The sequence below is a fragment of the Limulus polyphemus genome, unplaced genomic scaffold, assembly GCF_000517525.1.
Source record: "Limulus polyphemus unplaced genomic scaffold, Limulus_polyphemus-2.1.2 Scaffold1527, whole genome shotgun sequence".
NCBI classification, from domain to species: domain Eukaryota; kingdom Metazoa; phylum Arthropoda; class Merostomata; order Xiphosura; family Limulidae; genus Limulus; species Limulus polyphemus.
Genome location: NW_013667137.1, coordinates 139,802 through 167,427, shown reverse-complemented (window position 1 = coordinate 167,427; position 27,626 = coordinate 139,802). Strand labels below are relative to the sequence as shown.

General features: G+C 31.2%; 1 protein-coding gene across 2 annotated transcripts; it reads left to right on the top strand.

The window, feature by feature from the left end:
• The first annotated feature begins 7,753 nt into the window (after positions 1 to 7,753).
• LOC106463951 (tetratricopeptide repeat protein 9A-like) lies at positions 7,754 to 26,227 on the top strand. Of its 2 annotated transcripts, none has more exons than XM_022391584.1 (3): positions 7,754 to 7,993; positions 8,812 to 8,937; positions 25,984 to 26,227. In XM_022391584.1, the coding sequence occupies exons 1-3, from the start codon at positions 7,774 to 7,776 to the stop codon at positions 26,079 to 26,081; spliced, it is 444 nt and encodes a 147-aa protein (XP_022247292.1). In that variant the 5' UTR covers positions 7,754 to 7,773; the 3' UTR covers positions 26,082 to 26,227. The 2 variants fall into 2 exon arrangements, with proteins under 2 accessions (XP_022247292.1, XP_013779494.2); XM_013924040.2 differs by having other exon boundaries at positions 7,755 to 7,993; positions 8,755 to 8,937.
• The last annotated feature ends 1,399 nt before the right edge of the window (positions 26,228 to 27,626 follow it).

Sequence of the window (27,626 nt, the reverse complement as noted above, 5' to 3'; positions counted from 1 at the left end):
CTCACATTCAAACGTTAGCCAACCCCTGGCACCTCAAAGGAAAGTGCAAGTACAGAGGTTTGCAAGTGAAAAAGCAGGATCTTCTAGTCATATATTTGGGACTTTTGGCAGCAAAATGTGTATTGTCCAACATTAGTTTCAGAGTTGGTGGTGGTATTGTTGAAAGTTTCAAAGCAATGTTCAACTGCCCAATAGTAGACAGTTTCAGTATGAGCAGAAGAAAGCTATCTTACCTCCTATCAGATGGTTTGGGTCCAGCTTTCACTTCTGCTTTGAGAAATGATGTACAAAATTCAAATAACTTTTTCATTGCAGTATGTTGAAAGAACACAGACACAAGTAAAGAAACAATGGATCTCTTGATAAGGTACTGGTCCCCAACCCATGATGAAGTCTGGTGCAGATACTACAAGTTCTTGTTTTTCTCCCATGCAGATGAAAAGTCTTTTGCCATGTATATGGCGGAAACATTGCAGGATGATTGCATGCTACTGGAATCTTAGTTGTATTGGTTAAAGATGGATCAAATGTTGACAAGACAATGTTTACAGAAGTTTTTAAGCTATTCAAATCTGTAGATTCAGAATGGAATGGTTTGTTGATGTAGATACACGTAATCCTCATGAAGTGTACAACATCAACAAATGTCACATTCAGAAAGCTACTGAGATCAATAACTAGACAACCGTTATGCACAATGCTTTCAGCAAGGGCATAACAGAATGTGGTCAAGAAACAGAACAACTTGCAATAGATTTGGACTATTCAAGATCACTTCTGGAAGAAGGGAGGAGTACAAAGACATATAAATAGATATTTACCTTCCATAGGAAGTCTATAAAGCATACATAAGTTTGTTGGCTGAGCATTAAACCAGCTTTAAGGTGCATCATTAAGCAGTGATTAGGGATAAGGGAATATGTGTCAAAATTAGAGGGGGACCCAAAGACAATGACAAAGAGTATCAACTTCAAAGGGAAGCAATAAGATGACCTGACATGAAAGTCAAGTTGTTCTTTCTATTGTCAGTTATCCCTCTGTTTGAAGATTTTGTCAAATAGTTTCAAACTGATCAACCTATGGTTTTCCTGCTCTACAGTTGGATGACAATGTTTGTTTGCACAACTTTAAGATGGTTTATCAAAACAGATATTGTTAAATGGCATAGCACCAGAAGACCTGAAAAATCTAGATATTGGAATTAAAAATGAGCTAAGTGATAAAGACATTGTCTGTGGGGAAGCAAAACAGGAACTTTCCACTATGAAAATAGAGACTCAGCACAAAGAATTTCATGGAATAATGTCATTGTTCATTGCAGTATCAAAGCACTAGATTGTTTGTCTCCACTGAAAAGATTTGATCAAGGTAATGTCACAGATGTAGAGGTTTTATCTAGACAACTGATATTTGAAGAGAATGTTATAACTAACATTACATATGAGTGGCAAGTGTACCAAACAGAAGATGATTTAGAAGACAGGGAAAGGGTGAATCACTTCTGGAGGCAAGTCTCTTGAAAGAGCTTGACAATTGAAACTTGAAATACAGATTTCTGCCTCTCCTTGTCAAGAAAGCATTAGCATTGCCCCATGAAAATGCAGACGTACATGTGTAACTTCATGATTTTTTCTCCTGAAGATGGTGGAATTATTTCCACTGAAGCTTGTAGAGTTTTTAAATTTTTTAACTTTACAAATAAATTATTGTGCAAGTAACAAATGTTAATGTCTTGTTTTATTAATTTTATTTAAAATTTTTTATGTATTGATGTAGAAAGAAGTTTGTCCATTAATACACCTTGTCACCAAAAACAGAATTGCTAATGAGTAGAAAACTGTGAATGCTGTAAGAACTGTTAAGGACATGGTGAAGTTTCAGATCCTGACAAGCTGAAAATTCCACTTTATAGGGAAGTGTTAAGATATGCCTTACAGCAACTTAAGCAAAGACTGGAGGAAGAAAATGTTGAAAAAGAGAGGCAGAAAAGAGAAAAGGTTGAGCTTGAAAAGAAGAAAATTAGAGACAAACACTGTTTCATTCTTGAGAGAGAGAGAATTGTTGAGGAAAGAAACTTAAATTCTGAGGAAGTTAATTTGTACAGAATAATTGCTTAAAGATGGAAAAACAGTAGAAAACAATGATATGAAGGAAATAGGTGTAGCACAGATGATGGTAGTTAGAGCCACAGCAAAGACAGAAAGTTAAAGGAATGTTGAACAACAAAAGGGACAGCTACTGGAGAAGAAGCTGGGCAAAACAGCCAGTGGTAGTAATTGGTCATCAGTAGGAAGGAAATACGAAAAAAAAGTTTTTCTACAGCAAAGGATGGAGGAAATGCAGAGTTCATCTTCTAAAAGGAAACTGTTATCTAATCAATCATCTAATACCAGAAAATAAAATCAGACTAGATATTTTTATTCCAATCTCTGGAATACTTGTTCATCAATGTATAACGGTCATTGATTTGCTTGTGACTATTGTAGACAGTCTTTACTACATTCTGTCATTGTTTAAGATTATTACAATATCACTATCCATTATGTAAGTTTAGTATATAAAGTCCCCAAAATAAGTTTTTTAGTGCCACTATTATTTTATTTTTACTACTACATCTTTGTCTATTGAAATATTCTTACACATCTAAACATTGTTCAAGATGGTTTAGATAAAGTGTTTTGTGTATCTTTTTAAATGAAGCATTAATTTTGTTTCTTTTGAAGACTTTATCACATTCATTCATGGTTTAAGATGATTATGGTAATAACAACCCATTATCTAAGCTTAGTACATGAGGTCTTTAAAAAAAAAAAGACTTACTTTTCAATACTACATTCATTGTATTTTTATTGTTATGAATACATCTAGTTATTGTTTAAGATGGTAAAGATGAAGTTTAATTTTGTTAATCAAAATTAAAAGTGAGAGAGAGTGAGTGGAGTAGGCCAACATTTGTGTTTTTCAAAATATTATTTAAAATGTATATAGATGCATCTTTTATATTTTTGGCTTTGAATTCCTATTTTTTCAAAAAGTTCCTATATCTTCATCAACAATAGTCACGTGATGCCCTGAATGTGGGATTCTAGCTTACCTGAAAATGTATTGTCAGTAGATACTTTCACACACCTTCTCATCTGTCCTCTCCATTTCCAGTGCACTTTCTTCTTGCCTCGTCTAAAAATGAATTTCTTTCAAGCACAAGTGCTTGGGGAAAGCTACTGAGCAAGGAGGTTCTGTTACCCTCCTATTGGTGGAGGGTTATTGCTACACAATGAAGTTATCATGCACTAGCACAGCTCACATTAAATACTCATTTTTTTTAGTGGGAAGTAGTTCTAGGCTAGTGACATGCAAATCTCATAGGCAGATACATTATGAAATTGAGCTATTCTGTGTGAATTGGTGAGTATCTATCAGAAATATATTTTCAGGTAAGGAAAATGTTAACTTCTTAATATCAATGCCCCCAGTAGTTTCTATGTGAAAGTGAAACAGGTAAGACAGCAGTAGACTGAGAATATCATAAGCCTCAGGCAGTTGAACTGACTCACTTTACTTTGCTAACAGTCCTGTAAAATATGGGGTCATACTGTAACTTTGTCAGATGTCCCATGTTGTGGATAAAGGCTTTATTGATCATTTTATATAAATGTAAATGGGTAAATAAATGTATATATATATAAAAAAAAAAAAATACATATGTATTTACACCTGTGGATATACCTAAAACAAAACACTAAAATTCTTGAACTTTTCTGTTTTTTCTCTATTATTTTCTTCCAGCACTTTTTGTTTTCATTTTTCTTCACTTCTCTCTTTCATTCTACATAAGTTATTCTAATATTTTATCAGTGTTTCAAAAACTTCTTTGCATTCTATCTTTTTATTAAATAAATTCCACATTTGCTTGTAAATTTCAGCATTTTGGAGAAGCTTCAGAGCTAAAAATTTAAGTAAGTTGTGGAAGAATGAAATTCAAGAGGATCTCCCATTAATACCTTTTAAATTTCATGAAACAATTAATGAAACTATTTCCAAACAAGAAAAACAAGTTAGAACAAGACTAAAATTGGAAAAGTTGAAGGTTAAAATTGATACTGAAATTGTGGAAATGAAAAGAAAATACTCACAGGAATTGAATCAGAAATGTCTTGGGCTTAGTTTTCATTGCCATCAAACTTTGGCAGCACAAACTGCCAACTCTTTTTTTTTGTTTTTCATTATTTTTTTTTAACTGCTGGCAAAACTTTTTTTGAAGTGCTGACAAGAGAGAAGGCATCTTGACATTACCCTGCACTATAGGTTCCACTGCCAAAGGCTCTGTTATATGGCTGTCATGTCTAAAGTACATCATTACTCCCTGCATACTCTCCATTAACTCTCTCTACATGGGCTCAGTCGAATTGACTGACCATATGACCACTTTGCATTTGTTACAGTTTCAATACAATTAACTGTTAATATAGCATGTATATCTTCACAAAATCTTGGCAGACTTTCAGTAACCATTACAAGTCTTTACATATAAAAAATCAGATTTTTTAGTGAAGTATTTTTCATAAAGATTTGTCTGTGAATATATCGAGAATTTTTTTTTTTGACTAGTATGAGTGCAAATGATTTTTCATGTTAAGATTAAAAGTACTTTTCTTCATCTCAAAAATTCCCAAATTTCATTTGGATAATCTTTAAAGCCTCCTAGGTACATTTCAAACATTTTTTTTTTTCTGTTATTTTCTCTACCCCAACTCTATACAAAATTGGTCAATTTTACTGACCTCATAACCATCAAGAAAATCAAAAATTGAAATAGATCTAAATTACCCTTTTTTCTTTCTAGAATGACTTGAAATTGTAACATCAAACTACATGTGTTTATCCTAAGTAGTTTTAAACTCTTAACAGTATACATCTATTTATACTTTGAACTGTGTTTAACTACCATTTGCACCATTATAAGTTGTAAATCATTTGGGGAATGTGCAGCTAAAGTTATGCTATCAAATTACATTACCCACAAGCTATTTCAAGCTGCTCACAAGAGTGACTCATGAAAATGTTTTATTATTATTATTTATTTTACCTAATCTAACCTTAACTAACTTAAAGAGTTTCCTATTTTTACATTTTAGATACTTTCATAATAATAAATAAAGAATACACAAGAAAAACAAGAAATCAAATACTTACCCAGGTCTTTTTTTTGCTGTTGACTAATGGTAGTAGTGTACTAAACAATTTTTATTTAACTAAATAATGCAACAAAGGACATAGAATAATATCATGCAAAAACCAGATAATGTTCCATAACCATCACAATTTTTCTGACTCTCTAACTATGTCAAGCTAGTCAATATGTTTCCTGTGGGACTGAAAGAGAAAATTGAAAATTCTTTGCACACAAAACAGCATAATATAATACATCATTTTATAGATGAAAACCTTGGCTTTCTATTGGTTATAAGTGATATAGTATTAAACAAAGAGAGAACTATTGACAAGTCCTGAAAGAGATGAAGTGGGTGTGGCAAAAGGGGGCTGTTTTTCTATTTGATGGCTCTGTAACCAAAGATTGCAGGCTATGAACATTATGCTTTGTTTGAGTGAAGACAATATTATAGTGAATAATTTATGTTAAATTTCCTACTTATTCAAGGGGTGGTGAACAAAATAGAAAAAGGGGATGCCTAGAGAAAAAATGCCACATTTCTCACACTAAAATGCTTGGTAAAGGATGGCCGTGGTAAGAGAGCTAATCACGTAATGTACAAAGATGATGGTTTTCTAGGGCCTGTTTCACTTTCTCAATCACACAGAAACTCTTAGATGCTGCGTTGCAACTTGACCAATATGAATATTCATGTTATTCTCTCACTACTTCAGTTATACAGTGGTTCAACTGATATTTCAAGGAAGCAACTTGTGTATGTGACTTGTGATGACATTCTTCTTGATTATCTTGTGTATTGCTGCTTGGGGCTTGTAGATGGCTTTTGCCACTGACCTTTATGTTCTTTAATTCTTGCCTGTTACACTATGCTTACCACGGTTGGAGTATGGCTTGTTGCATATCTGTTTCTAAATACTCCTGGTATCCCAAGTTAATCCATATTTCTTTCATTTTCAATGTCGTTCAGTACAAGGGACATCCTCATTTAAAAATTCTAAATTCATGATAACACACATTTATGATCTGAGTGCATGAATATTTTGTATCAGAAAGGGCTCCTACATACTCCTCCAAAAATGATCAGTTTACAGTGGCATCACACTACCTACAGAATGCCAAAGAATGTCAATATATAGTTCTGATATATGCCTTTCCACTGTGACTTTATATTGGTTGTGGTTGTCACGTGACTTGCATAGTCAAAATTGTTTTAATATAACTATTCAACCCTCTATATAAATGTAAGACATTGTAATATAACTTGTGCTAGAATACTGTTTTATTTCACGAGCTGAAATGTCAACCTTGTTTAAAAGGAAAACAGAGTAAAAATGCTGTGCCTACCTAGGACCCTGGATTGGGGATCTGAAATTGAATTTCAATATTTTGAGGATCTGAATTGAATCTTGACTGAGTTGAACAGAGTTATCTAAACATTTGCTTAACAACAAGTAAAAGCTTGGAATGGTGTATTCTTTCATTAGAGGTGTGTCTGAAATGAAAGAATAGACCATTCCAAGCTTTTACTTGTTAAACAAATGTTTAAACAACTCTGTTCAACTATGTATTAGCTGCCTAGTGTCAGCTCAAAATATGAAGAATTAAATTGTGGCGGAATGCTACAAGTTATTCAAATACCTATAGAATGATAGGTTTCTTTTTGTGAGTGTAAAACACTTAAAAACACCATGAATTCTGACTCTCAGTATTTGCACAATATCATTATAACATTTTGATAACTTAAGAGACAAAAAAAAGTAATTTGCCTTGTTGCTTTGTTGTAATGTGGCTAAGTTATTTTACCATCATGGACCACATTTCTGTTACTTGTGTAGTTTGACAGAATTTGTTTTACAACTTGACAGCACTTGCAGGGTCAACATAATAAGAAATACACGTGTGACTGATGCTGATCTTTTAATATCTATCATTCAGACCTGCCAAGAGAAATCTAAAATGTTGAAATAAAGAATGGTGCTATAAGGAACACTTTAAAGAAAAAAAAAGAAAACTGAGGATTATGAAGTAAAATTGGTGAAAAGACTATGGCTTTACAAATAAAAGGTGTTATTCTACATGAGGCTTGAAAGCATAATCAAAGACAAGGGCAGGGAAATATTTTTTCTGTAAAACTAACCTTTTCAATAAATGTATTTTACCTTATAGCCTAGCCAAATAAGAAAATAACGCATCTATGATAAATTTATCCTTTCACATGCAATACAGAGCAGAGACTCAAGAGACCCCAACTCCTAGAAAGGAAAAACTAATGAAATAAGTGAGGAGACAAGAAACCATTATAAATGAAGAATTTGTTATGGCTGCAAAATTGTGTAGGTAGAGTTGGACTAAATACAATTAAGTCACAATAGAAGGATATAATTTTAGCTAAGATATCACATACAGTTTCTGCCAAACTGGTTAAATGCTATTTGTTTTTCTACCATTGTAATACATACATATAAAAAAAAAGTACATTGTGAAAATAATACAATATTAACAAGTGCAAGATAGGCTTAACTTTGTTCTCAGTAATGAAGTTTTGTGATCTTTGGTAATATTTGTAGGAAATACTTTTTATTTATATATATATATTCATTATGCAGGAAGGAAATGCACTGTTTAAAGAAAAAAACCTAAGGGGAGCCATGGGAAAGTACCACAGGGCTCTTCTTTTCATCCAAGGTATACAAGTACAACAAAATGCTGCATCTCTGATGGGTCTTACAAGTACTGAGCAGCCTAAAGTAGATCAACTCCCTGAATCTGTCAAACAAGAAGTTACAAAAATTAAAATGGATTGTTATAACAACCTTGCAAGTAAGATATTACTGGTGTCATTTGGTATATGTATGTAAATTGTTTTTATGATTGTTAGTTGCAAAGAGCTCTGCAAAATTAGTTGCACAGACCTGTATAGGTTTAAATATTAAAAAAAAATTGCAATATCAATAATATAACATTAATAATTGTCTGGAGCATAACTGGGGCTTTAACCATATACATCTATCCAGAACAGATGGCCTTTGAGAACCCTTTACTGAGCACCAAAAATTTGCATTCAGAATGTCAGGGTTTACAGGGGATTGGATTGTTGCATAAGTATGCTTGTGATAGACTTTGAAGTGTAATGTACTGTATGAAAAACAGACGTGGTTGTTAGAGTAACCACGCTACTTTCAGTACTGCTTGAGTAAAGATCCATTTATTTAAGGTACAAATAATTTTAGCCATAATTGACAGTCACAACATTTAGTGTGAAAACAGCTTTGTGCACATGAGATTTTTAACTTAAAAATGTCAGTAATTACTTGATCATTAAATTTGTTATCAAATATTAAAGACCATATGGCTTAATCATTAAAAACTTTCATTTTGATACAGTGAGTTTTCCATGCTCTAGCCGCAATTATCTGTTATTTGTTCCTTTTATTATATTTTCTCACTTGCCTTCATGTACACATGTATACTGTATATGAATAAAAGAATCTGTTCAATCTGTAAAAATTTGTACTTAATTGGTATACCTATTTTATTTAAGGATTGAGAAGGTATATGTAGTACTTATTATTATCTTATAGACTGCTTGTTGCAGCAAGAAAAAAAAATGGAACGAGTTATTTTTTATTGTGATAAAGTTTTGGAGGTTGAACCCACCAATGTGAAGGCCTTGTACAGGAAAGGAAAAGCTCTGTACAATATCAAGGACTATGATACAGCACTACAAGTATTACAAAAAGCTCAGGAGGTGGATAATGGAAATGGTAACAATTACTTTATATATATATTTAAAGTATATGTGTGGTTCAACAGTTGCAATAAAAATCACCTAAAGTGCAGATTTTTTCCTATCCTAACTTCCCCCCCCTCAAATTCATTTGTTAAAACAGTATTTCAAATCTATCTTTTGTATTCCACAAGTCACCAGAATTCACTAGTTGGGCTGGAGAGAAAAAATTATTCTGAAACATTATTTATATATATATGTAAAATATGACTTCAAAAGTTAGTCCAAGCATTGAAAGTTGATGAAGCATTGAACTATGCACCTGTGCTTGGACATTATAATGGTATAACTCGTATGTATTTGTGCATTGTACTAGTTGGTACTATTAGGGCTATACTGATGGATTTAACACGCTTCTATTAGCTTTCCCAGTTTGTCAAACACCATATTAAACTTATATATTATATTTACAAATGGCTTGCAATTTATATAATGCTCAAGATTGATAAATAATAAAAGTATATGAAAAGATAGTATAGCATGTTCAGTTCTCTAAACTACCTGTATCTCTATTGAAACATATCTCTGTATTCTAGGGTTTATTTATCGGCTACTAATTAAAGAATCTATCAAAATATGTAGATAATGTTGGGATAAATATTGCTTTGTGAAGATTATCTGCACACAATATTCAGTGTTTCTGTTAATCAGTAACTACCAGTCCGAAACTGTTTCAAAAGCTTGTTGACCAGCAGAAGTGAAAGCTGCTTGTCAGTCTAACTGGCTGCAAAATTTCTGTTAGGAAGAGCTATATTAACCGTTTCGCATCAGGTAGATAAGATTTACATTCACAATTTAATTAAACTACTTTATATGGTATATGAATAAACTTGGCATCAAAACATAGCTAATAAATCCAATTTTAATATTGTATAAGATTTAGCTTCTTAATATTATAAGGAAATATCTAAAAAATCCTCAATTATTTGGTTCCAGAGCCATAAATTAGAAAATCAGACCCCCTCTTGCCACCCCCAGCTGTCATATCCTTTTTTTTTTACAAATTGCCAATAGTTCTCTCTAATGTTTAGTACTATATTATTTATTATCAAATGATGTATTACATTGCATTGTTTTTTTGTACAGAGAATTATCTATTTCATTTCCAGTTCAAACTTTATTCCCATGGGAAACACATTAAGGGGCTTAGCTGAATTTTCAGTGATTCTTATTGCATAGTTAGAAGGCCAGAGATATTATGATAGTTATAGGACATTGTCTGACTTTTATGTTTTATTATTCTGTGTTCTTAAGTGCAGTATTTATTTAAATAAGATTTATTTAGTGTGATAGTACTAATGGTATAAAAAAAAAGTAGGCTTAAGTTTCATAGACAGTCAACAGCAAAGTCAATTAAAACCCAGATAAGTTTTTTTTTTGTGTATTCTTTATTTACTATTATACAAGTAACTAAAATGTAAAAATTAGACACTTGTTTGTTTAGATTAGGTAAAAATGAATAATAAAAATTCTTTATGAGGTATGCGCGTGAGAAGCTTGTGTATTAATTTGATGAGCTGCACGTTTGTCAATTGATTTATACTTGTGTGGCAGGATTATTAGTTAGACAGGGTTCAAAAGACAATAACACAGTAAAATTAAGTATAAATATATGTATACTGTTACAAGCTTTAAGCTATTTAGTATAAACAATTATGGTTTCCTGTTACAATTTGCAGTCATTCCAGAAACAAGAAAGGGAAATATAGAATTATTTCTTAATTTTGTTATGGTGGTTATGAGGCTGGTCAAATTGACTAACCCTGTATAGAGTGTAGAGAATAACAGATAAAATATAATGTTTTTCTTTAAAAAAAACATTTTATATTTATTTAGGAGGTTTCAGGGATTTAAGGAAATAAAATTTGAAACTTTTCAGATGAAAAAAAGTATTTTTAATCTTAACATGAAAATTACTTTGCATTCATGGCAGTCAACACTCTTAACACCATTTAATTATTGAAAAAATTTTAGTCAAAATACTTAAGTTAAAAATTCTGATTTTATTTTTTTTTGTGTACAAAAGACTTAATGTTTATTGGAATCTTGCCAAATTTAATGAAGATACATTAAGTACCTTCAAAGCCATAGTACCTATGCCACCATGATAATGCTGATGCTGTTTCTTTGCAAAACAGTTATTCTTTGGGAGGAGAAAAATTCTAAAAACATTGACAAGCATGTTGTTTACTGTAAAACTCTTCAAAGATTTGTAATACTTTTCTTTATGAATTACACTAAATAAATGTTAGAATATGACAGAATATTGGTTCTAAAATATGTTTTGGTTGAAATTATTAAATAGAGCTAAAATTAACAAATGAAATTTACATAAAAATTAGTGATGAAAAAATTAATTTATTGAGAAAATATGAAAAGCCAAAGGAAATCGATTTTCAGGTACAATAAGTTATGAGTAAGTTACTTTGTTAATCTCAAGTAATGCAAAACCTGTAATAATTTAAATAAATACTATTAACTGAATGTGCCTGGGGTTGGCCCTAAATGCATATCTAAAGTGTTTTTCAGTATCCTTGTATATTGTAATTGGTATTTTCTGTACTCTAACATGAACTGTTGCAAAATTAGCAGTGTACGGTAACATTAAAAGTGATAATATCAAATTCATAATATCATGTTGAATGACACTGTACAAGATCACGGCATGCACATTTTGACTCCCACCTGTGCATATAGGGTTAAAAGTGTTCTGTGGGATTTTTCCTACAAATTTACACAAGACAACAGTACTAAATATATATATATTACTTTGGGACAATTTTGAACAACAAATATTTATTTAAATTAAAACTTTATTACACTGGAAAGCCTCAGAAATAAAAGATTTAAGTATCTATAGAGTATTTATTTAAAACATTTATCAAATATATAAAAAATTAATTGTAAAACATTTCTAGCAAATAAATATGCAAATTTTTTTGTAACAATAATTGACTTACCCATAATTTAGATTAATTGATTATTTTACATGACACTAATCGATGTAATCGTTGTTAATACTCAATGGATTATATTGATTTAATTGCCAAGCACTATTCTGGACATTCTATTCTATTGAATTTAGTTCAAACTAAAAATCACTTTATTCTTTTAAACTTATTTGGATAAAGCATGCCCAAAACAATTGACATTACAGCCAACTTTAACTGAAAATGTCATTACAGCTGATGTTTTATGGAGACTAAACGTGATTTCAGTAGCTACTCTTTTGCATAATTGTTCAAATCAATGTTTTTTTGGACCTGACTGACAGCCACAATATTAGTTGAATTAAAGCAGCTTATTTCATAGTTGATGTTACTGACCTTCTATAAACAAATTGTCGGAGAAATAATTAAAACATGTTTATGGATACACAGTAATGAACGATTACACAGATGAGAAAATGACTGGACATTGTTATTTGCTTTTGGTCTGAAAGTGATGAAAGAGTTGCTGTTAGATTCCTTAAAAAAAAGAATTGTTTGGTAAACAGACTTTGACAGGATATTGCACAACTACAGTATTGGTTAAGAATTATGCAGACAGTAAATAAAATATGTATAAAATTGAAATATTATAAAGTATGAAGATGAACTGCACCAGAGTACAGTCTTGTGTTGATAATATATACTGTGGTCCAAACAATCACAGTGCTACACAAGCATATTGCCTATGAAAATACAGGCAGCCATACTTTTCCCAACAGTTGTGTGGTGAATACACTCATGGCTTTCAAGACAAAAATGCTACATTTTAGGTGAGTAGAGAGCATAGCATTGGCTACTTTTAGTGACGAACTGAAACAAAATTTAATGTTTTAGTAGGAACTCTGTGGAAACTCTAAAGAGGGTTCTTGCAACTAGTACTGTTGATAACAGAAGTAGGGGTAACCAGCTCAATGTCTTCAAAAGTGAGGTTAAGTAACTTGGGGTATACTCTTTATGTGACACACAACAATGTATATCGAATGTGAGCATAATTTGCCAAGAAGAGTGAAGGAAATGGCTAAAGTTTTAGGTTTATTACTCTTCATTCATTATAAGTTGCATGTTGCACCTAGTGCTTGTAGGGTTACACTGGACAGCAAGAAAAGGAACTATTATTCTTTGGCTTTAATAGCTTCAAGTATTCCCCATATTAAAGAGTTAATTTCACAGAGCTGTAGGAAGACTTTAATATTATTAATCAAAGTTTGTTCTTGAGATGTGAATTTCCATTGGCAAGTTCTTCATAAATTGGAATGACTAAACTTCTGCCAAATGAAGCAAAAAAGGACAAGACAGAAAAGCGTCTTGAGAACAATCAACATTATAACATAATCTGGAAAAGTCGGATTACTAAAAGAAAGTGACTGGACTTCTCTTCATACAGTCAGTTGGACTAGTTCTTAGTAGCTTGTTAAAAATGGTATAAAGGCAAAAGTTTCTTGTACAATATGTTTAGATGAAATTCCGGACTTGAGAAATTATAGAGATTCACATTCTTGAATGTTGAGTTTATATGTGTGTGGGATTCATGTAAATTGATCCAATTGATAACCAAAGGATTCCAGAAAAGAATAGTTTGACAAATGTTATATATATAATAATAAAAGAGCATATCTGTGTGTGTGTGTGAGACCACCATAACTACAAGTAGAAAGAATCTAGAAACCTGAAATTTTGAACCCATACTAAATAGACCCTGAGGGTGTGTACCTGGGTATTACTTATTCACGTGTATGCACATCTTTTTAACGAGGCAAGCTAGCAAAAAACCACATATGGAAGAAGTGGTTTCTTATATTACAAATAGAAGTCACATAGAGACAGACAGACATGTGCACCCGGGTATTATTACTTATCCATGTTCATGCATGCATGCACATCTTTTTAATGAGGCAAGCTAGATAAAAAAACAACATAGAAAAGAAGTGATTCTTTATATTATAAATAGAAATCACAGACAGCCAGACAGACTTGCACATGTGTGCATGCAGGTGCACCTTTTTATGAAACAAGCTAGCAAAAAAAAATTACATAGAAGTGTGAATATTGTTACCAAGGTTTTGGTATATGAATGAAATTCTCTGAGGTACTATCAAGTCAAGAATAATCAACAACATCAGTAGGAACTTTCAGTGTACCAACAATCTCTCTCTAATTGCCAAGTCAGTGAATATTATTTCTCTCGATGATAGCAGAATTGACTTTGTGTGTAACAGTGACAGTTTATTTTTATTTTTTCTACAAAATAGTGATTATACTGTTCTTTTTAACAATGTTGGTACTATGTTTTGGTGCATCAATGACACTTTCTTAGCTATCTAATAATGACTATATTGAACACTTTTTCTCAAGATTGCAATGGGGTGAATAAGTTGGTCATTCAGAATCTATAATGTCACAATAATTGTAAGAAACATTAGTTAATGATGTATTTCCTTATATTACAAATAGAAATTACAGACAGACACACATGTGTACATTATTGTAATGGGGCAAGCAAGTGAAAAACATCATATAAATAAAGTGGTTCCTTGTATAACAACTTCTAATATATAGAAACAAGCTATTGTGTTTTGGTAAGAGTGCATTCCAACAATGGTTTTTTATGATATGTTGCTTAGCAATAAAAGTATAACCTAATATTGTTGTTTGTCTATGTACTGAAAGTATAAAATGAAATTTATAAACAACATAACTAAAAATCTTTGTTGATTTCTTAATTTAGTGTTTCTGTTGATTAAAAAGGTTTTTTTTATTTATTAAAAACGTTGGAGATATAACAGAAAATACCTTAATTCAAAAACGATTTAAGTTTAAAATCTAGCGTGACGTGACACACACTGGCTTTTATATAGGTTAGGTAACGTGATGTATAGTGGCATCTATAACATAGTCATCTAGAATATATCAACCTAATAACCCGAGTGTAGCCGGTTACTTTCGCTAGTAAAGTATAAATTGAACACGGATAATAAAGGAAAAACAAAATAGAAAAATTAACAAAATCTTTGTTGACAATAATGGAAAGTGTGTTTAAAACAATGCTGCCAAGCTTCTTATTACTTTCCAATATAAACTGGTCACTGGAGAAGGAATTCCAAACAGGGCAATAATAATAATAATTTTATACTGCACTTTTAAGGTGGACAAAGGTGTTATTGTATAGAATTCCATAATTCATAGATTACCTATATCAAAATTTATTTCAAATGTAACCCAAGATAGGTACAAGAATACAGAGATGAGGTATACTAGTATGTGGATTTGTGAAACCTTGGAACTAACTATCCTCTAAACTATAGCCGAGCAATTTAATTGATTAATCAATATAACTCACAACCTATGTGCACTGATTGCACCAGTTAGTGTCACATAAACTAAACAATTACCATTTCTGATTATACTGGTTGTCATAAATATAATCAACCAGTGTTTTTGATCACTACTGTTCCCAGTTATTCCAAAAATCAAATCAACAAAAGTATAAGTAACTTGACTGTCACAAAAATAATCAATTAATTGAAATTGAGTTTCTATATTATTAATGATTTTGATTATTCCAACTATTCAAGTGATCAAAATATTGTCACTTTGTTAAGTGCAGAGCTACATATTGTTTGTATAGTCAACTGGCTGGCAGTACCCACTATCAATTCTGCCCACTTTAATGTTAAATAAAGTATAATTTACTGTTTTTATACATTATTTCTAATTGCATAATTATTTTTCTAAATTATATAAGCAAGCATGAATCCATGAGGGTTGGACGAGAGTTGCACATGTGGCCCGTGCCCCAAATCCCTAGAATAGAAAATTATGATCGATATCACATTTAAATGCTAAAAACTCCCTTGCTTATGTTTATCCATTTTTTTTTGTTCAAAAAGTTAATAACTGTTTCCTTATTGTTGGATAAACAAACATGGATTTAGGAGCTGAGTTTAGGGGTAAAAACCCATTACACCCTCCATTTGTTTCAGAAATTAATTTTCAAAAAAACAGCAAGATATCCTTATACTACCATAAAGTATCAAAAAGAAATATTAGACATAATGTTAGTTAAACATTGTTATGGTAAATGTTAATGCCTTGTTTTTTTCTAGATATTCTAATAATGTTTCCAGATTTAAGAAATTTTTTCCATCAAAATTAGTATTATTTAGGACAGCTGCAGCTCTTTTAACATAGACTTCTTATAGAAGTTAGAATTCTATGTGAAAGATGTTTTTGGCATTGTTAATGTGAAAAATGCAAGTTGTGTGACTGTACAAGTAAAAAATTTTTAAAACAGGTTTCCTGTTTATCAATGCTATGTTTTTTTTCTTCTCTAAATATGATTACAAAGTTTGGAATACTTGTTTTTAGCTGTTTGTATTTTCATATTAATCACATTAGTATAAATAAAGATATAAGTTTTGAAATTGCTCAATTATAACCTGACTGAGCTAATCATTTACATAATATTTCAACATTATTTTAACTTTGTATGACTTGTTTAGGTTACTTTATGGTTAACACTGATTAATCCAATATACGGTATTATTATAGAGGAAGTATATTATTTCAGGTAAAAAATACTGAAAATTTAGTTACAGTGTTACACAGCTATCTTTTAAAAAGTTAACTGGTTAATATCATACCATAATTGTAAAAATGTAACATTACTGTAGCTAGAGGAGTTAAACAGTAATACTAATTGTTTGTAAGACACATAATGTAGTAGAATTATACATGGACTGTTCTATATTTTAAAATACTTTTATTTGTGAGCTTTTGGCCTCTTACCTGAGCCTTCATCAGGCAACAGTTTACAAAGCAATGCAAAAGCTTACAAATAAAAGTATTTTAACATAGAGAAAAATCTGTGTATATTTCTACCTACATGTACTATATTAACTGAATAGACTTTCTAGTTTTATTCTTATTCTTTCCCTAAAGGTTTTCAAACTTTGTAAGATAAAATTATAAGTATTTTTTTGCCCATTCCAAAGAAAATATCATCCCTTGAGAATATGCAATCCGTTTCTTGATTTTCAAGCTTTTCCATTAGTTTTTGTGCAGGTCTTGGTTGAAACCTTGTTATAATGTTATGTTGTTGTGATCGTTTACTAATGAAATACAGGTTTGAAAACAGCTATAAAGAAAGTTTAAATATGATATGTTATATTAGGGTGAATATATAAGATCTATAAAGTTCCTTTTGTTTGTGAATTGTAAAAGTATTCTTGGGTTAAATTATATCTGTTTGAAAGCTACAAAAATTTTCTTTAATGAGAAGACACCAAATAACTTGAGAAAGGTTGAATGGATAGCAAAGAAAACTTTATTAAATGGTAACAGATGTACATTATCTAGAGAGGGTTTTATCATCTGATACAAGTAATTTATATAGATACAGGACAATATATTTACTGTATGAAAGAAAAGTCACATGACTGGAGATTGCTTAAGACATAGATATCTTGTTGATGGTTCTTTGTTTAAAATTGTTGTACTTTTACTTTTTAATAGACATAGTATGGTTTTACTGAGTTGCAATGTTTGTGAACATTAGGGTTTTTTTTATTATGTCCATCAAATAAAATTGTCATAAAATCAGATAAATTTACTGTTGAGTGAGTATGGTAGGCAATTGCAAAATATTCTGATGACTCGAACAGTGTAGAAAAATACATTGGTTAACTGAATACTTAATTATTTCTAATTGCAATGAAGGTATATTTTAAATAAAGACATTATTACCTTTATTGGTGATAGTAAAATATCTTTTCATTATTTAACGAGGTTACGAGCATCCACATCTTGAACTATGTGGCACTACCTCCACATTGGTACCAGCAAAAACAAGGCTGGTTAAATGAACCGTTGTGTTCACATGTGTGTCGTCCTACAATTTGCCACTTGTTTGACAAGTCTGTAAATGGTTTTTTTTGTGATGCCAACAAGATGCTGTGTGCCCCAGTGTTCAAACAGAAGTGGACACCAGTTTCCTAGTATCCCGTTGAAAAATAGCTGGATCCATGCCATACAATGAGCCATGGACAAAAATTGGGGTGCACTGGACTCTGAAGTCGTACATTGTGGTATGCTGTGCTCATTTCAGAAAAGCAACTTCTTACAAGGAAAAGAAACTGTACATGGTTAGTATAATTTTAAAGACTTATGTAAACTTTGATAACTTTTTTCACATCAGACCATCATGAACTATAAATAATGTGCTATAGAGGGAATTAAAGCATGATATGCACTGCATTTAAATTGTATGCTATTAACAAAGCAAAACACATTAAAATTATCATAGTAAGGTAAATGTTTCTATTTGCCATTGACTATAATGTGTATGCTATGTCTTGCAGAGAGTATTTATGTTGTAGGTATTTAATAGGCCCAGCCCTAAGATAAGCTGAACAGTAAACAAAGATAACCACTCTTGACTATATGAATGCAGCATGACTTGGATTTTTATGGTAATGAGACTATGGTTAACAATTCTTATTACAAAGATTTTTAAAGAAACAAACCTCAAATTTATTTTAAAAGGTAAGAAACATAATAATGATTTTTGTTTTAAAGAATAAAAAATACCCTCCTTTTATTTCAGGTGCACCAAGAAGATTTTAAAGAATGATGCTGTACCTTCACTGTTGTAAGAGGTCCAAAGAGCTGTCTGCAGCATCAAAGAATTGGCAGGAGCAAGCAGAGGAGAGAATGAATGAAAAGGAGGCAGAGCCCAACATAGATCCAGTGAAAGTGACAGTGGAGCAACTGACAATTCTATAAGAGGTAGATGTGGAACCTGCTAACCTAATGATAGCAGAGATCTCAAGCCAAATTCCAGCATGGTCAAGACTAAGTATTACACTGGAATTTATAGTGCTGCCCATTTTGATTACATCCTAACAACATTTGGACAGGCAGTATCACCTTAACTACAGGTGGTGAACAGCAAAAATAAACATCTGTAGAAAATCAGTCCTTGATAATCCCTATCAAATTGAGGCTGCATACTCCCAGTCAGAGTTCACAACTGCAAATATATTTGCAACTTGGTTAAATTTTATGTACAGCAGGTGGAAACAAGGTGATGCTTGGCCATCAAAAGAAATGAGTCATTTCTATATTCCTGAATAATTTAAACAGGACTTTGTCACAACCTGACTGCTCATGGATGGCAAGGAAGTCCCTATCAAAAAATCCACAGCAGAGTAAATCACCTATTCCTCAAAATCCTTGTAGGCATTTCTCTTGGAGGGCTTACAGTCTACATCCTTGTGGCTCCTGGGGGATGATCTTCCAGTGATCACGTCCTTGTAGGGAGAAGTAACCTCACAACCATCTGTGACCCTAAAAATTCCATTATGTATGACAAAGGTTCTTTACAGAGTAGGGACTTCTACAATAACGTTCTCATCCACTAAGACATCTGTTGAGCAGGCTATTAAGGCCTCTCTTGGTCAACCATCACCTCAGACTTTTCTATTGTATTTTTGGTCTGGTCACAGTAAGCTGACAGTGTTACACTCTCGTAACTTTTGCCATGAACCAGACATGAGCTCTCTTGTCACCTTTAGCCTGTCTGTCTTCTCTGTTAGTTTGCAGATTCTGGTGATATTTGATCCTGTCAGCCAGTTGGTTCTCTCATGAAACCAGGCAGAATCACTAGCTTGGTGTCAATTCCTTTCTCTTTTCTAGCCTGTATAGACAAGATTTTGTTATTGTGGAGCATATGATCTGCAATTTTATCTTCAGGTTGTCATGATCATAAACAACACCATAAATGTTTGTAAGATCTCATGTTTTATGCCAGAGAATGCTGCAAAAATTGATCATGACATTATGAAACCTTGTCGGGGTCCTCCCTATAGTGGACTGATATGGAGTTAAAGATTAAATTCATATTATTCATTTTGCCCAGCTGGAGATTAGCAGACTTCACTGAGGAGCCTTGGCGAACCTGCTTTGAACAATGAAAGGACTGCACTTGCTCAGTGCAAGCCAACTCCAGCTTCAGTGGACTTCTCTTCTGGTCCAAGGACAGTTAGAAAGCCTTGATGTATATGCAGTAATGCAGAGGTCCTGCATCACATTCACACTTGGCTTCATTAATATGGCCATATTTGTCCAGGCTGAAATTAACTTCATATGTTGTTTTTTTGAATGTCTCAGCATGGCAGTTAGATATGATGTATGCTAAGTAGGAGGAAGCAGTATTCTCCTCTCCATACATACAAACTTCACAAATCTAAAATTATATGGAATTTTACAAACAACAGAAGTATTGATAATGTTTACATGTTAATCTGGAATTGGAATGCTCAATCAGTTTAAAATAACTTTAAAACACATAGGTATATCTGGGGCTATGCCTAAGGAGAATTATTAAGCAGGCATAATAAAGTAGCAATCTAGGGTTTAATAACAAAAAAAGTCAGATAAAGACTATTCATATATTTAGCTTTGATTAAATCTAGGCTGATTTTTTATTGCAATCAAAAATATATATTCACAGGTTTGTTGATGCTAGTACCTAGCAGCTGTATGTAAAACATGAGTGTCAAGAAACCTAGGGTAGAAAAGTATTCTTTATCACATTTCTGTACCTTGTTGCATCTGGTAGCTTCATTTCCCACACCTCGCATGGCTGGTTGAGAGGTTTATATGAAGTCTGAATCCTGATCATATCATGATATTCTTTATCACATTTCTGTACATTGTTGCATCTGGTAGCTTCATTTCCCACACCTCGCATGGCTGGTTGAGAGGTTTATATGAAGTCTGAATCCTGATCATAAACTTTCAGTTTACCAAATAAAAACCCCCAAAATTAAGTGGGCTGACATGACACAAAGTCAATGTGCTAGTCACAATGTCACTTATATTAACCATAATGAATACCAATTTCTAACACTTATTCAGTTCAAATACTCTCTCATGCCAGTAGCCTTTATCTTTTATAGGTATATATTACATAATAGTAAAATTTTAACTTTTACAGTGAAAATTAATTTAATAAAATGTCTAATAGTAATAATCTAAATTACATTCCCAACCATAAAATATTCAAACATCAAACATTACAGTGATTCAGTAATATTGATAATCTTAAATAGTTTTTCCAATCTGACAGTCTATATATCACCATTACTGACAGCATATCTATCTTCTATTATAGCTCAGTTGGTAAACTAACCTTGCAACCAACTCTTTTTATTTATTTATTTTTACAATAATGTTGTCTGCCTTTACATTTAAGGAATTACTACTTTAATTCCTGAAGCATCTTGGTATATTACTTGTGGGCTTTAAAAACATAAACACCCAAACTAAAAGTGAAGCTAGAATATTGTGATGAAGAGAAAGTATCAGTGTTGTGGTGTCACCTTACAGTGGGAAAACAGTGCATGGAGCTTCATTATCATCAATGTTTTTGATTTACAGAGGATTAAAGGGTGGTTTCTGTGCATCTTAAAAACAAATATAATGGCAACAGCATGGTGGCATTTAGTTGGCATTAGCAAGACATCTGCCAAATAGGAAATGTCAAATTTTTTTTTTTTAAAGAAATTGTTTGAAAATATGTTTTTAGATAAAAATATTTTTGCGAAATGAGTAGATGGCAACCTACAGACGAAGTGTATCACATGAAACCAAGGGTAATTAGAAAATTACTTTAAAAAACAGGAAATAAGGTGAATGGAAGATTAATACCACGTTAGATTAATAACGTGGTTGAAAAAGTTAAGATGTTTGTGCTATCTAAGTTAAAGAAATATTACAGTTATGGTTATTCATTGTTCAGCTTAATCTATTAATGTCATGAATCCTGAAAAGAATCAGCTAGTCAAAATTTATATTTTTGATTATTCCAACTATTTAAGTCTTGTGGGAGATTAACTGATTAGTTTAGTTGAATGTAATTGATTATCAAGTTTCACTAACTGCCCTGCATTAAAATTGCATTGCATACATGCTTGCTTGAATCAGCTTTCACATGCTACCAGACACACACATACATATATATATATATATATATATATATACACACTTGCAGCATTCTTAAAATCAGTTCTTTAATTATTACCAATATCAATGAATCTTTTGTTTTCTATTATGCCTATACATATTTTAACTGAATTTCACTAATAATTGAGCTTGTTTAGATTTTTTAACTTTGGGATTTACATGATTACCAATATTCATATTAAAATAAGTTTAATTTTAGTACTATCAAATGTTTTTAAGATTTGACATTGTATACATTATTTTTATTATGGAATGTCCCATGGATACCATTTTATGCATCAGTTTGACATTAAATTTATTATTATGTTAGCTTATGTAGTTAATGATTATTTGTCATATAACAAATTGTGTGTTGTAAACTTTCTATCACAGCTTATATTTTCAGTTGAGCATTAGTGAGAAATAAAACGTTTGCAGGTACAGCTGCTAGTAGAGGTTGCCTGGTGACATCATGTACTATTGACTAATCCCTGCACTACATCTCTTTCCAGCACACGTTGTGTCTATATTATTGAACTTATTGTGGGTTCACTCCACCTCAAGGAGTGAACACTGACACAGGGTCAAAGCAGTATGAATTTTTATGAGATAATCATTGCCATATGTAACCTTTACCTAACTGAATGGATTAGTACATGTTTATGACTTTTGCACATCCAGCTTACAGGAATTTCTTAACTGTATGTAAAACACCTACACAAAAATTTGGAAAAATTCCTTAATACATCTTACTAAAGATATATTATAAATGAATTATGAAAGGGTGAAATTAACAGTTATTTCAACTGTGACAAGAATATATAGTAAGAGAAATAAGTTGGAAGCAAAAAGAAGAAAAAATACTAATTGATAAATAAGCACACATGAAGAAAAGTGAAGATGATATTAATGCAGAAAAACTGATGAGGGAAATTTCTGCCTAACAAAAGCTGTTTGGTTTCTAACTGTTGCAGTGGCTTAGAATGTAATGGAGGTAGCAAAACAAAAGATTGAGAAAGCTTCAACTTAACAGACAGTTATTAGATATAAAATGGGCTTGCTTAATAAAGAGAAAAAGAACAATGATGATAAATGATATTTCTCAGCCAAAATCTAACTTTTGTTTAAGAAGTTTAAATTGGAGAATTTGATAAATGCTTTAGATCTGCTTTCACTAAGGACCAATTACACTACATGCAAGATATCTCTACATCATAAACTTGTATATTTATTTGGTGTGTTGTAGGAGTTTAAAATGCTGTAGCCTTAAAATACTTACCATTTCTATGCTGTAAACTTGATAGCCTGGACTGATTGTCAAGGAAAATAACATATGCTTACATATTTCTGTGTTTTGAATAAGTTTATAATGCTTTGTGTCATTTAGTGTTTCATGCTGTGTTAATGACACAGGCTTGTAATTATAGATTTAGGGGAACCTTAGAATTTGCTTATAGATACACCTTTTATAGTCTGTGGAGTATATAAACATATATAAAGTATTTGTTCCAACTTTTTCATATAAAATGACCTGTGTTTTTGGAACATAATGTTTTAGGGACTGCCAGAACTAAAAGCATTTAATTTTAAGTGCTTTTCAAGTATAATCCACATAACAATCATATATTAATTCTTTTTTTTTCTCTAAAATTGTATTTTTTGCACAAAACATAAAAAACTTTAGTTTGATAATTATTATTCACTTGTTGTGAAAATATTTGAATATCTTTCACATTTCATTGGTTTGCCTTCCTTTCCCCCACTAAATTGTGTAGTACATGATTTTGAAGATAGTGTGCTGTCAAATTGCTGTATTGTGGATTCCTTAAACAGGACAGAACTGTTCTGCTCACAACACCACAGGACACATTATAAATGCTGTAGTGTTAACTTTAACCAAAATGCAGACAAAAGATCCTAATTTGATTGAAAACTGTACAATGATGAATAGAATTTAAAGAGCAAAGAACATGAATGTTATTTTAGTCTTTGTTCCCAGGGTGAATTATAAAGCAATTTTCTTCACTCCTGCTGTTAAAATGTATGCAAAAAAAAAATACATGAAATGAAATCTGGTATTGTTTTCTCATATGTTGTTTCTTTCATAGTAGTACTGTCAAAGAATAAGCTATTAGTATTGCTACAGAACAAGTTATGTTATTGTTTCTTTTTAGTAAATAAACAGCTCTTTTAAAAGGCCTAACCTTTAGCTTTTTGTGTTTTGACTTTATTACTTAGAGCGTTAATTTTTTAACATTATGTTGAAACATCATGAAATTAAACTTACTATGAGGTTTCAAAAACACTTTTAGTGATTTAACTGATGTTAAAGAGTTATTTGCCTCCAGACTTATATAAGAGTTAAGACTGGATTTCCTAAAAAAATATTTCTCAATATTGAAAAGAGATTATAAAGGAATGGATGATTGCCAAGTTCAATGATCTTGGGTTGTCATTTAAATTAACATTTTAGCATTTTGGTTCTGTTCATTTCTATAGTTGGCTTAGCTAAAAAATAAATGTTGTTATGAGCCCTATAAAGCTTTGAAATTGCAATGAAATAATGTTGCAGATTAAATAACATACCAGTTCACATCTGTTGCTATTAGGCCCTTGTTTGAAGCTTCCACTTTGTACAATTAAGATACCATATAAAGAAATCCTGAATCCATTCTAGTTTAGGCAGATAAAGGTAAAAGCAGTTGATGTGTTATTAGATAAAAATCTTTGAACTCTAAAGTGTCCACCCTTTTTTTTCTTAGATTTAATTATTTGTTTGAATTTTCCATTGTAAAAATTGAGGTTACTTGTTAAACATCTTTTTTGATGTTTTAATGGTGTGTAGAATTTAAAAAAAATCTACCCTTTTATAATTAACATGCATACAAGTTAAAGCAAATAACTTTGAAACAGGTTAAGCACAAGCTGTAGTTTGATAGTTACATATTTTTTGTAAATTGTTACTTTATCATGAAGAACACCTGTAAGTTTATATTTTTTTTACTTGAATTTTTTTATAAATACATGCAATTTCAAATCGATAAACATTTGACGGTGTTTGTTTTAATGTGGACCTTGACATGACAGTTTGTTGTAAGAAAATAAAGTCAAGTGAAGGGGTTATGTTCATTAAGGTGTAATTTTTGTAGTATTCTATGTCCTGATAGGCCTAATTATATTTTAACATTTTCATATCAAACTGTTTATTACATATATTATTAGAAACTGAACTAACATAAAAATATACCTTGTGGTTTATAATGTGTGAGCTGGGGAAGCATGGTCCACTGGTGATTAATTAGTGCAATATTATGTCATAATAAGACAAGAATTTAAATTACATCATATTTCACTGGCCTAGAAGGATGTGATTAAAATGTAATCCAGCAAACCTGTGAGCCCCTGGTATTTAACATGTAGTCTTATTGACAATAGTGTAGTTGAAATGTGAAACATTACATTTCTCATTCTGAAAATCCATTTATTCCAGTAAAGAAAAATGTGATTCAGATGATCATTAGTGTTCCTGTAATGTAATTCACACACTGTTCCATTATTAGAAAGGTAATGAACATTTTAAGAACCAGGGCATCATGACTAATATTTCAGGATAATCAGTATTTTTCACATATTGGTAGTTTTCTCAATACTCTGATTTACATCTTAAGTGAAAATAGATCATACCAATTTAAACTAACAGATATATTTAATAATTAAAAGGTAAACAAACCTCATTTAAAATTTGCTTATTGTCTAGGCCAATGTTCAGGCACTGCAATTACAGAAAAGAAAAACAAAGGTGCTACAGTAAAAACAGTTGGGGAGAGAATGAACTATTTAATTATTCTTTGTTAATTAAAAATTATATTTGTATCACAGTGGGATTAATCCAAAGTGTAAGTTTGTTTATGTTTAGTTCTTTCTTAAAATACTGTATACCATTCTTTAGATGTCTTCAGCAATGCTTTATTTAAATGGAATAATCCTGTTTACCAAACAAATATTTAGAGAGAAAAATGTTTTATTTTTAGATTCTGGTATAAAACAATGTATCAAAGACTGTAAGCAACAGTTGAAGAATTTACTGAGGAAGGAAAGAGACATTTATCGAAGACTGTTTGAGAAATGACTTCTGACCAAAGATAATGATCATCTACATAAAGGAAATAACCAGCATTTGGATAGGTATAAGACAGAATGTTTGTAAATTTTAAAAATTGGAGTAAATTGTTTTTTCTTTTCTTAATAAAGCAGTCTATGGCTATTTTTGTTTCATTATCAGAGTTTCACTGAATCATGTTGCTGCTAGTTCAAACCAGATTTAGACTACAAATAATATTAATATCTCTTTACATAGGGAAAAAAGAAGAAAAAAAACGACTTAAGTATCTGAATTTTTGTCTTTTAAATATTAACATATTCCTATCACTTGTCTATAGTCCTTACAGATATTTAAAAAAAATTGATTAAGCTTTAGTTACGTGTTTGTTTTGTGACAAAATACAAATTAAATTTTACAATTATATTTGTTGCTGGCATTGCCTGCTGAGCATCAGGTGTGCACAAAACATTATAGTGTGCTTGTTGAAATAAAATCTTTGAGGTTTTGTAAAAATTATAGTTTTTGAATACTGTGGTTTTGTAAATCTATTGTGGTTACAAAGTTGAGGAAATTACATTTATTATTATATTTGTTTTTCTGATTTTTCATATAAGCATATCTGTAAATTGATTTTGATGAAAAATGCAGAATAAGCCAATTGTTTTGGGTTTTCACACACACAAATTTTGGAAGAGAGTTATTTAGAAATGCCATTTTAACCAACATTTCTTACATAGTTGACAACAATATTCTCTGTGATTGTCATTTATCTTATTCAAATGCTTCTTTTTGAGGTTCTCCCTAAAAGCACATTATTCTTAATTCTTTATTTTAATGAAAGTATTATTACACTGCAAATATTTACTTGCATTCCCTGTTATTGTAAATGACTACATCTCAATACAGTTTGGCAGCAGTGAATTATATATTGGGATAGATCATATAGATTGTAAGTTTTTAGATGGAGTTTTTGAAGTGTTGCATTATCAATTTTTAAAGACAAGTTACTTAAACCCACAAATAGTAACTTTTTTAAAAAATGAGTAACAAACAATCATTCTGAAGTTTAGCAGACAAAATGTTTTTAATTCATACTTGCTTGAATAGAAGTATCTACAATAAATAATAGATCATAATGAAAAGTTAGAAGAGAATACCCATAATGATTAGCTAGCTCCTTATTTCTAAGTTTAGGTAAACAAAGTTTGGTGAAATTTTATGAACAATATCTAGCTTAGTATATTATTTACCCAACAAAAATTAATTAAGCTTTGGAATAAGAAATAAAATTGTTATAAATCATAAGTTAACAACTGCTTTTAAAAATAAGACCATTGGAAGAATTTTGCTAACACACCAGAGAAAAATATTTCCAACTCAAGCAAATATTGTAAAAGGGTTCTTGCTGCTATGAGAAGTGAACAAGCTTGGCAAGATAACCAAGTAAGAATACAATATACAATTCTACTTTGAATTGATTAAAATTAAGATGCTTCTTATCATTCAAACATTTGTCATTTGCCACTAAAGCAATACATCTTTTATTATCCAATTTATACTATCAGTATGAGA